General features: G+C 41.4%; 1 protein-coding gene across 4 annotated transcripts in view; it reads left to right on the top strand.

The window, feature by feature from the left end:
* eomesa (eomesodermin homolog a) overlaps positions 1-8,127 on the top strand; it is a 32,405-nt gene extending 24,278 nt beyond the window's left edge. For 2 of the 4 annotated variants that reach the window (XM_082521002.1, XM_082521003.1), the window contains exons 2-7: positions 4,289-4,610; positions 5,063-5,217; positions 6,059-6,180; positions 6,447-6,605; positions 6,782-6,843; positions 6,974-8,127. In XM_082521002.1, coding sequence (XP_082377128.1) covers positions 4,495-4,610; positions 5,063-5,217; positions 6,059-6,180; positions 6,447-6,605; positions 6,782-6,843; positions 6,974-7,727 — 1,368 coding nt within the window. In that variant the 5' untranslated portion in view covers positions 4,289-4,494 and the 3' untranslated portion in view covers positions 7,728-8,127. Of the gene's footprint in view, positions 1-3,587; positions 4,611-5,062; positions 5,218-6,058; positions 6,181-6,446; positions 6,606-6,781; positions 6,844-6,973 lie in introns of those variants that run through there. The other 2 variants (XM_082521001.1, XM_082521000.1) reach the window with 2 other exon arrangements.
* Positions 8,128-12,374: the final 4,247 nt, after the last annotated feature.

Genomic DNA, 12,374 nt, shown 5'->3' with positions numbered 1-12,374 from the left:
GCTCTTGTTTCATACAAATGTTTCTCAAACTGAAGGGCTGTTTAAATGTTGAAGAAAAAGGGCCAAGGCAGCAAAATAAGGAAGAGACAAAGTAATTGATGAGCGCAATATGCGGCCAAATGGAAATGCATGAAGCTGTCACCTTTGCATCTTTGAAGATAGCAGCGTGTCTGTAACATAAGCTGTCCCTGCGTAAAGACTACTGCTTTGATTAAATGTTCGCAATCCCTGGACGCTGGAAAATATACTGGAGGACATCTTTGATAAACTTGTGAAATAAATTCTTTCCAATAAAAATGTTCTTGAGGATGATGATTTGCGGAGGAGCGCAGCACTGGCATGGTGCACATTGCAGTCGGTTCTTTTCCCAGCACCCCTCCCTCCAGGGGTCTCGGTAGCGAGGATCTCTAATGAGACTTGCGTTATTAATCCTTGCAATGGGGTACATGAATTCACTCCTGAGCAAAGGCTTCAGCAGCCACCTTAGCCCATAAAACCTGGAATGTATTCCTTTCATGTGCTGTGTTGATGATCTACTCTGACAACAATATGGTAGGACTTCCCTTCCCCTGTCGCGCGGGCCCTGGCCTGAGGCCAAAGAGGGTCATCTCAGACACACTTGGACTTTTATAGGTAGTCAAGAAACATGCTGACAGGTCACAAGTGGGAGCTCCTTTATGAGTAAGATCTACACATCCACCTCATTTGGCATTAGTTTATTTATAGGCGGCCTATAAATCAAGTTTATTTTGTTTTCTAGTTTTCAAATGGCAACCACGTCTTTGGGGTCATGTAGGAAAAACCGACATGCTTTAGGAAAACGGCCATTAAAACAATAAGATCGTGGCTGTTTTACCAGGATTTTCTCTCAACGGGCTTGTAATCATCTCTGAAATAAAGCTGTAAAGCGCAATGACTGGCTGTGAAGAAATTAATACAAAGGAGATTTCACGTATTTTAATGACAGACTATAAAGGATCGAGAGTCTGGGCTTGTGCAGGTGCCATGAAAACAGAATTTCATACTAAATCAGTTTTACCCTTAACAGTAATCAGTAAATTGCTGACTATAGAAATGCTATGGCAAGGCTTTAGCAATGAGGTGTTGACAGCTCAGCTATAAAATGCTGGACAATGTTTCAAATACAAATGCAGCTTCCTCTGAACCAGAACTCTCTAACTATTGCATTAACCTCCAGCAGCAGTGCATCAGGGCAGCAGGAAACACAGAGACCAAGGACATAGACTTAAAAGTGTTTCATTCTGGATAAATGATCCTCAAGCCGCATCCAACTGGCTTCAGTTCAGCTCTGTGGAAAAAACACATAACTGAACATTCACGACTGATTTCTGTTCACATGAAATTAACGACTTACAGTAAACACGTTTCTCAAAACCCCCAAATATTCACTGCCATCTTTTTTTTTTTAAACAGGTTTCCCAGAGGTATTTTATTTGTTGCAGAGAGAATAAAAAGGAAGGTGAAAATCAGGAGTTACTTATGCTGATAAGTGAGATTCTCTGTTGGGAAACAGGTCAGAATAAATAATAAAAACGCTTTCAGCATCATTCATCAGTTGAGAAATTTTTGATCTCAGTTGTCAATTTTTTTTCTTGCTGTTTCTGTCTCAGTCCGGGAAAGGCTCTCAATCTTGATTGACAGATTGTGCGCTGTATGCATGTAGCTCTGGTCCCCTGATGGACCAGTAGCCAGCTTTACTGTCCCATTTATGACACGAGCCAATCTGCCTCCAGCCGAGATTCTCCCTCAGCTTTTCACAGATTTGTATCCCCATTTTCCCCAAATTCATCTCACCCCATACTCCCCCTCCAGCTTTCTTTAAGACTCACACATGCACAAACTGCCGGCACACGAGCAGAAACACACGCACACACTCACACACACAAACAGAGAGACAGATGCAAACACCGAGCTGATGTAAAGTGAGAAACAAGTGGAAAATCCGAGAGTTAGCGGCCTGCATACCAATCTGCGTTGTTTTACTTCAATATGAGGAGTCGTGTAGCCGTTGCCCAGTGTTTTGATCGGTCACTAGAGAGCGCTGTCCCCGTGACACTGCTCAGATCCCCCTTTATCATTAGGCCTGGATACAGTACGGCGTTTGTTGTGCGACACGTTTCTTTCATTATTTCTGGTTTCGGGAGATTTTCGTGTCTCACACTCATATGTTTCAGTGTGTGTGTGTGTGTGTGTGTGTGTGTGTGTGTGTGTGTGTGTGTGTGTGTGTGAGAGAGAGAGAGAGAGAGAGAGAGAGAGAGAGAGTGAGAGACTTTCACAATTTTAAGTCACTTTATATTTGAAAAAAAGTTTCGTTTTTCACTTGTTTATTATTATTTGTCACCAAACAAGTGCGGTTCTACTGTTCCGTCTCCTTATGTATTTTGCAAGCATGCATGCAGATTTTCTTTCTTCTTTTTTTGCAGTGTTTTGTGTTAGTCCTCCATTTGGGCATTCCCTGCTGGAACTGGAGGTTATTGGAGTTAGGAGAGATTTATCACCATTTTAAACACTGTGCTGAACTCTAGCAACAGATGCAAGAAGTAAGAAAAAAAAAGACGTTTTTGTTTTGGGGTTGCTTTAATAAATCCTGCACTCTGTCACTATGAATGTGTATTTAAATATTCTAAATCCACAGAACCTGATTGGAGCAATTTAATTTTTTTTTAATTGCAGATCAAATTAAGCAACCGACTTATTTTTCCTTCCTGTTTTCTCATTTGCTATTTAGCAGACTGCTTTAATGCATGAAATAAAATGGGCCTCTTGTTGTTTGATGCATGCAATTATGCAACTAGTGAACTACAATTTTAAACCTGCTGTAGTTCATGAAAAAAAACATGCACAGAAATAGTAAAGGTTTTAAATGATGCTTTTTAAAAATGTGTTTGCGTTTATTTATTTTAGATTTGTGAAGGTGTCTAAAGCTATAGCACCATAATATTATTTTTCGCATAATCTAATAAAAAGGAGGCGCTTATCTGCAGTAAATGCTCACTGATAATACTCGAAACGTTTAAAAAACGTTTTTTTCTCTCTTGTTTTTCACTTGGTTTTGACAGTTTTTTTTTAAACCAACTGAAGAGGCACCGGTTGAAGGGGCGCAGGAGTCCAATTATAGTTGATATGGTGCACATACGATTTCTTTTTTCTCATTAGGGTTGTTTTCACGGGCAGTTGATTTGTATTTACAGATAACTACAAATGACCGCAACGTGACTCTTTATATCTGAATGCGTATTTTGTCTCTGTGCTGATCGGTGATGGCTGATCAGAAGCGATTTTCCGCCAGTGACTGGAGATGCAAAACTTGTGAAATGCGACCAAACGCTGTCAGTTTCGTGTTTGTGCAGAAATTACGCTTCTCCTCTTTAGCGTTGTTAGTACAGCAAACAATATGTTTTTGTGCACTGATTTTTATGATTGTTTTTATAGTGAAACGGCACGAAATTGCGCGAAGACATTGTTCCGTATAAGTCATATCTACTGCCGCGAAGGGATAAAAGACAAATAAATAAATAAAATAAACTTTCTCTTCTTTCTCTCGTATTCTTCCTACCGCACACTTTCTAATTGAATTAGAGTTGTGCGGCTATTGGCTATGGAGAGGGCTGGTGCCCCCTCATGCTTTCTCAAGAGCTCCTCCCCTAACAGAGAGGTTCAGCTCTCTTATAAATCGTCTTATAAGAGGCGCTGAACATCCCCTACCCAGGCAATAATCTCATCTGAAAATCTGTAGGTGCGGTGAGGGTTCAACCTCCCGTCATTCGTAAGGGAGGGAGGCTGCAGAGACAGAGACAACCAGGGCGACTGTGGCACCTCCTTGGCTGAGATTCACCCTGGACTCTTGAAATTCTTTATTTATTGCAAGATTTGAAAACAATGCAGTTAGAGAACATCCTTCCCAGCGCTAATATCAACTTACCCAAGACCTTTTACAATCTGTCCTCGTCGGACAGCGCTAACAACAGCCCCAGGCCATCGTCGCAGCTTGAATATCAAGACGTAGACCGGACGGAATCAGAGTCCAGCAACGCTCCTAAGAAGTATCTGAGCGGGGTGGGAAACGGGATGCTTGGCGAGGGAGAGGGGGACACTTTCACTAAAGCCGGGCCCGATGGGAGAAAAGGCTCCCCGGTGCTGGGTGAGGACGATTTGACGAACGGTCGCCGGTACAACATAGATGAACTTGGCTCTGACAGATACTTCATCTCGTCATCCCAGGCGAGTTCAGACATGGCAAGCCCCTGTTCACTCTTTCCTTACGCAGGACAGACCGGGTCAGTGTACACCGGGTCAAGCAGCTCCAGGTACCCGGCTTCACTACATTACGGATCCGTCCTGCCGCCGACAGGCTTCTCCTCTTCCTCCGTGTGTACCGGTCGGAGCCAGTTTAGCAGCGGAGGGTATCAGTTCAGTCAGGGTCCGGGCTGTTTGTATCCCTCCTATCCCGGGACAGGGACGGGTATTGGCTCCATGTCTCTGCCGGGGTCTGCCGCCGGAGCCAGAGCGCAGGTCTATCTGTGCAACAGACCCCTGTGGTTGAAATTCCACCGGCACCAGACCGAGATGATCATCACCAAGCAGGGCAGGTAAGAACATTTGGTTAAAAAGTACGGATTTAACAATACAGAAAATTAAACATTAAAGTCATATTTACTTGCATCTGCTCCATAATGTATTTTATTATAATTTATTTTCTTTTATTTACAAGAATGGCTGTTCATTTTTTGTAACATTTTATGCAGGCGCAAAATTTTAATTATTCTGCCACCCCCGACCCAACATGTCGGGGGTGGTGGGGTTTCAGTTTTAGTTTGGGGGGAGTTTTAATGCCCAATTACGCATCAGGACAATCATGACACTAACAAAAAAATGTGTATATTTAAATCTGCAAAAAAACAACAGCAAGCACGATTAAATAATTCTGGCCAATTCAACCCGTGCAGACGTTTATCAATAAAGTTTTGCTTTGCAATTTTGTGTCTTTTGCACTGAAAGCTAACGAATTTTTCCCGTTGTTGTATTTGTTTTTTGCCCCCAGACGGATGTTTCCATTCCTCAGTTTCAACATCACTGGACTCAACCTCACAGCGCATTACAATGTCTTCGTGGAAATTGTTTTGGCTGACCCGAATCACTGGCGCTTTCAGGGCGGAAAGTGGGTCACTTGTGGAAAAGCAGACAATAATATGCAAGGTGAGTAATGCAATTAACACAGTTTTACGAGTATTAAAATTGTACTTTGTTTTAGTGAATATTTTCTTTAAAAAATTAAAAAAGAAATGACAAAGCGTTTTAGAAACGATGCAACAGATGCTATTTAGTCGCAAGTGTTTTTTTTAAGGTTTTTTAAAAAACAAACAAACAAACAAACAAACAAACAAACAAACCCTTATGTTAAAAAAATATGTAAGTTTTTACTGACAAGAAAAAAAATCGATCGTTGTTGTGAAGCGTATTTTTTAAAGGGAATTTCCAGTGTTTTAACGCAGCAACATATCAACTTCGGTGGAGTTTTATTTAAATGGCCACGTCCTTGCCATGAGCCTGTAAGGCGTGAAATTACTCGATAAATGTGGCTTTTAAATAAGTGCTATATTTAACAGTTACAACTTTTAAATACATGAAAAAATAGCACCTTCATTTTAAAATGTAAAAGTTGAGTAGAGATGTGAGAAAATATAAAGGAAGCATTCATTTTTCAAGTGTCCATTTTGGTTCAAATAAATGGGGAAGGATTCATAAAATCATCCTCATCATCAGAACTACTGTCAGTTTTTGTAGGTTATTTAATATTTTTAAATTACAGTTACAGGCACGTTTTCATTTTAGTCATATTTTATGGATTTATTTGATTTTACTGTAACACAGGCCTAATACGATCAGAAGAATTATTGCTTCTGAAAAAAGAAACAAATACTAAAAAGCTGCATGTGCTTTTTAATATTTTTTGCAGTTTGCACAGACCCGTGTTTATATTCTTTCAGTTAGTCGTGTTACTAAAAGTCTATTGATTTTTACATTTTTTAAATTTTAGGTAACAAGGTGTATGTTCATCCTGAATCCCCAAATACTGGTGCTCACTGGATGAGGCAAGAAATCTCTTTTAGCAAGTTGAAGCTGACCAACAATAAAGGAGCCAACAACAACAACACACAGGTTAGATATAGTTTTTAAATATGGCTGAATTTCTCTTTTTCTTCTTTTTTTTTTTTGTGAAATAGTGTTTCAAATACTCTTGCTTTATTTATTTATATATTTTTATCATCAGCTACAAATGCTTGGATACATTTCCAGAATATTTCCAGTCTTTGACTAATATTTGTGAACAGTGCCCCTCTCCACTGAATCATAAAGACTTGCAGCTGCAGTCGTACGTATCAGCATGCATAGCGTTGCACTTATCAACCACTTCTCATTTTCAGATGATAGTCTTGCAGTCACTTCATAAATATCAGCCGCGGTTGCACATTGTGGAGGTGACAGAAGATGGAGTGGAGGACATGAGCAATGAGGCCAGAACTCAGACCTTCACCTTCCCAGAAAACCAGTTTATAGCTGTCACAGCTTATCAGAACACAGATGTAAGCACACGATTAGTCTCTTTATTTTTTCCCCTTTTTGATACAACAAATTAAAATTATTTGATTCTAAATTTTGTTTGAAAAAAACGCAATCTTTAATATTGTTTTTCAGTCTTTAATGTAATAGTTTACCCAAAGATGCATATTATTAATACAAGCTTTCGTCTTTATTTCAGATTACTCAGCTAAAGATAGATCACAACCCATTTGCAAAAGGCTTCCGGGACAACTATGACTCGTACGTGTTTTGCATTCAAAGCAATGTGGTTTTTGGTTTTCTTTGTGTGGTGCCCTTATTTGTTTGTTCAAAACCAGTAGTAGCCTATTGCAATTCATTTTTGTATTTGTTTTCTTTCTTTGCTAAACAGGATGTACACAGCTCCAGAGAGTGACAGGCTGACTCCATCTCCTACAGACTCGCCGCGCTCTACCCAGATTGTGCCCGGAGCCCGCTATGCCATGCAGCCTTTCTTTCAGGACCAGTTTGTCAACAACCTGCCTCAGAACCGATTCTACCCTGGCGAACGCGCCGTTCCCCAAACCAACAGCCTTCTCTCCCCGCAGAGTGAGGATGCCAGTGCAGCTGCTTCTGCCCAGCGCTGGTTTGTTCCCCCAGTTCAGCAGCCGGGCTCCAACAAGTTGGATCTGTCATACGAGAATGACTATTCCACAAGTAGCCTGCTGTCCTACGGCATTAAGCCCCTGTCCCTGCAGACATCCCATGCTCTCAGCTACTACCCAGACTCGGCCTTCGCTTCCATGGCTGCAGGCTGGGGAACCAGAAGCTCTTACCAGCGCAAAATGACCACAGGCCTTCCTTGGTCCCCTCGTCCAAGCCCCCCAGCCTTCCCGGAGGACCAGCTGGGGGCAACTAAGGAAAAGCTGTCTGAGGAGAACGCGCCACCCACCTCAACCTGGATTGAAACGTCCCACTCACTGAAATCAGTGGACTCTGCTGATTCTGGTGTGTACTCCATGGTGTGCAAGAGGCGCAGGATGTCCCCAGGGGGCTCAAGCACAGAGAACTCCCCAACCATCAAGTGTGAGGACTTGACCACGGAGGAGTACAACAAGGACAACCCAAAAGGCATGGGTTATTATGCATTCTACACAAGCCCCTAAGACTCTATTTATTTAAACTAAATATAAATCTTTCGTTTTTATTGAGTGATCTCCATTCCTTGTTAATGTCTTTTTTCTCTTTTCTCTAAAGGTGCCAAAGCTTAGTGTTCCCCCCAAGCAAGCTGCACAAGGTTTTTTTCCCAGGCCAGCCCCTCCCACATACCTGAGCAGAAACATGCATAGTGATTGTTGTTTTTTAAAAATAAAAGCATGTACCAATTAATTCCTTTATTTTTGCAACTTTTTTTGACAGATGTGATTTTTTCCCCCTCCCGTCCCCCATGCATATTTAAGTCATTTTTGTTGTACAGTATTTGTGCACTTTAGAATGTGATGTATCTTGTACAAATTGTCTTCATGGAGGTGTTATTAAATGGATAATAAAACAGCTTTTCATGAAGCACTGTTCAAATGTCTGAGTATGTTTTATTTATACGAAGAGCGATCAGTAACAGCTCTCGGATGTTCACCAGCCGCAAATACAAATCTATGCGTGCATTTTAAGACGAAACAGCTCCCACGTTTGATAAAAACACTGCATTTAAGACATTTTAGTACAATTGAAGAGCAAGTTTCTCATTTTTTACAATCTACTGCCTTTTATGGCTGAAAATTCTGGCCTTCAAAATAAAGCACGCCTAATGATCGTTGACTTTGCAACAAAATAAAGTGTGTAAAATCCACAAGGAATCTAAACATGCTGGTTCTCTCAAACTCAGCAAAAATCAGTGAAAGACAATTCTGCCTTATCTTGTGTTGGTATAGATGGAGGTCAGAAGTTTTAACCAAGCGAATAAGGCACACAATGAACACCATTCCCAGCTGTACTTTGTATGTTTCAACTGATTAAAATTTGACTCATCTCACTAATAAACTATATTTAGTCTTGTTTATTTAAAAAAAATATGGATTTTAATTATTCTTTTTTATTTCACATGCAGACAACTGTGACCATAAATAGGAACAATCAGAGGAAACAACACTAAATATTAATGACATCGGATGGTATATAGATTAGAGGTTGTTTTAAGGCAACAATAATGTATTTTTTTGCGCTTCACCCATGGAAATGTAAAGCTGAAATTCTCAGAATCCACGGCGCGTATGCATAAAAGCGCTGAGCCATCCTTTTCATGCCACAAATAAGTGTTACAAGGTAACACAGCGGCTCACAATTCAAGTGAGCAACGTGCAATTTAAGTATAAGTTTTACATGACATGATTCACAACATAGACTCAATTAGGTGAAAAGCACACAAAGCGGGGAGGGAGTACTACCATTTCCACTGTTGTTGCCATGGCGTTTTCACACATTTTATCATTTACCTAAGAATGCAACTGCATCTGAGGCATGTGTATACTTAGAAAACACGAAGAAGAAAAAAACTAAATGGAAAACAGTCCATAAACCATCCATCTAAGGGCAGCGTTCAGCTTAACACCTCTATTTATACTGCGCATCTATGGCCTCTCCAAAAGTGGATTGGTGAAACTAAAATCCGCAAAAAGAGAAGTCATAATATTCACACCGAGACTTCTTGGCTCATGTTCTCAGTGCCTGTTTTTTCTTCGGTGAAAATACTTCATATCCATCCCCATAAGGACCCCAATTTGAATTGATTTACATACTTGAATTCTAATTAATTCTGTTGTCAGACTCCTTGACAAAGTGAGGAGTCTGACTAACTCCAATTAACACCTCCTAACAAGGTAGAGTGCTTGATTGCCCCGGCCTCTCAGGAAAGCTGTAAGAAAAAGGCTCTTCGGGGGGGAGGGGTTTGGGCCTAGAGAATAAAAATGTTTGCACTTGTGCGTGTCAGCAAATTGTATTTCAGTGCATCTGATGATGTTTTTCTTCTCCTTTTCATGTTGTCTTGACCTCTGTTCATCAGTTGTCGCGATGTGGAGAATAGCTGTCAAGATTAGAGCCGTATGACCACAGTTTCCACACTCTCTAGAAAGGATAGTTGCCGAGATGTGAGAGTAACCGATACACTGACAACAGAAGAGGAAGGCAGTACATTTGTAACTCATTGGAAACAGCAGTTACTTCAGCCATCGCATTCCCCTCTTATAGAAGCCACAGAGTAACTTCTTATGTCAGCAAAGTTTAGCGTATTCTCTTAAATTTGCAAGGCCTGACATAATGCTGCTTTCATAGTAAAAAAAAAAAAAGAAAGAATTTGACTCGAACTAAAAATAATACGATGGCTCGAAACATTGCGCGCATATTTTAGGTGCCAAAAGGGAAGTCGAGACGATGCAAGACTCCTTTTGTGTTGCCGAAGATTGCTTTTCATGACACTGGCTGTGCACTTGGAGTGATGTTACAGAATAAACTTGGGAGTGATCAGACACATTTCTGATGGTGATTGATGCCTTTCTAAGACTTTTGCACTACACCACACCCATTTTAGCTATTGTCGTGACCATCACACCATCTCCAAGGTGAGTGCCTCATTTGTCAAGATATGTCGCCCTGTTCAGCAGTTACTGCCCAATCTCTGCCATCATCACTCAGAAATAAAACCTCCTGTCCATGAAGTGATATAAACAGCAGCGGAATGATACACAGACACTTTGACCGAGTCTAAACTACACGTATAATCTTAAGCCGAAGCTTTGTAAAGATCCTCTCACAGTTTGTTTCACAAGTTAATAGGAGGGGATTCTTGTGAGCTCCCTGCAACTCTAAAGAACAACAAGTCGATAGATTGTGTCTTTCTCAACCATTCAAGCAAGAAGTACAGTAATCAATAGACACCTCTGCAGCATGCTTGCAGAAATTCAACTCGTGTTAACTTAGAGATATGCGCATTGGGATAAGGCCTGAACAATTGACTGCTCTGCTCTACAGCTGTTAACACTGCTAGCTACATTCTCAGTAATTGACTGTGTTTTGTTGAAGTGTCAGTAATACAGGCCTAGGAGGACCAGAGTCTTGCAGTGAATGTGTAAAACTTGTGTGTTTGTGTCTGTTTGTGTGTGTGTAGGTGAACAGTCGCATGTCTGTGCCCTTCCCTCAGGCTGTCCTTTGGTGACCATGTTGAGAGTCCATGTAAGAAAGGCCAAGGAGGCTATGGAGATATTGTACCCAAGGAGGGCTGACATCTAAACACAGATGAAGGCCTGAGGCTGTTTCCTCACCTTCAGTCACACTCTATTACTGCTCTCACTGACTAAATGCAGCCACGGGCAGACGCGTGTCTGGGTCAAGGTTTTATATCCGCCCCTTTTAAAAAGTAACAGTCATGGCTGAGACAGAAGCAATTTTGATTCCTCTTCACACTATATTTCCTCTTTTGATGTGTTGATAAATGTCACCTCTGTTAAATGATTATCAAGCCACTTAGAATTACTGCAGAATTATTCCTCAGGGACTCTTTGAGTCTCATATGGCCACTCTGTTGTTTGTGATGCTTTCACTCATGATCTAGTTAATCACTCTTATTTTACTAAAGGTTTTGGTTTAAATATCTTGAGGTTAATGTCATTTGTCTAAGGGAGTCACATCTACTTCTTGTAATTGTTTCTGAAATGATACAACACAGTTTTCTTTCTGATTACTCCACGAGCACAAAGGCAAGGAAACAAACTGTACTAGATTATACTGTGACACCTTTATACACCAATGTCTGTCCTGTAATTTGTTTTATGTATAACAACCATATGCATTGTTAAGTGGAGTGCATTGACAGTATTTGAGTGTTCTTTTGTCTTTCCCAGGGTGTTTTATGTACACAACATGAGGCTTTATTTAGTTCATTGCTTTCTTTTGGACTGGTTCACCAACAGTGGATGTGGGGTTGGAGGGTAGGTTGACTACAGTATGAATGTAATGCTCACAGGTCTGCTTGAGTGAGACCCTGGTGTGAGATGAGTCTCAAGTTAGCAGGGCCACAACTGTTTGGAGAAGACCGTTGAGTGTTGGCAGAGAGCATGGAGGTGAAAAGAACCGGAGGCGTAGAAAGGCCTCCTGTTGGTACCCATAGACTGCATATGCAGCACACAAGCACGGCCTTGACTCATTGGTGCATGGATAATGCTGGAAAGAGTATCCCGCAGCTAAGCTGCACTTAACAGCACATTGATTTCAAACCCCTGTGTTCCCTCTGGAGGGCAGTGGAACGCACCTCGACGGGCCAGACCCCCACCCTTTTCCCTCTTCCCACCTTCTCCTTCTGATCACCAACACCATTTACCCTCTCCACAACCTACCCCTCCCACTATCTGCCCATCCCTGTGTCGATTTGGGTACACCATGCTGGTCACTGGCCTCTACTCCTCCTTCCCCCGAATGTCCCACAGGAGTTGAACAGGATTTAGGGGCACTAACGCTCCCGCAAGACATTGGTCTTGAGAGCAGTGTTTGGGGTAGGGCACATAGATGCAGCTGGGTGGAAAAGATCTGTGGTCAAAATCAATGCATTGGCACTTTGATGGAGCGCTCAGGCAGATTTGGGAATTTCACATTCTCTTCCTTTTTTCTCCTGGAACCCTCAGAAGGCCTCACCACTGGAGAAAAACAACATCCACCAACCCTTCTGGGGGAAAGGGACTCTTCATTTCTACAGCTTCTGAGACAAAACATGACACAATCAATATTCATTTGGTGGGTTTTACTTAACATTTTACACTCTCCAATGT

This window comes from Aulonocara stuartgranti, assembly GCF_965226115.1.
Source record: "Aulonocara stuartgranti genome assembly, chromosome: 22".
Taxonomy (NCBI): Eukaryota; Metazoa; Chordata; class Actinopteri; order Cichliformes; family Cichlidae; genus Aulonocara; species Aulonocara stuartgranti.
The sequence above is the reverse complement of the archived record's forward strand: the minus strand, read 5'-3'. Positions and strand labels throughout refer to the sequence as shown.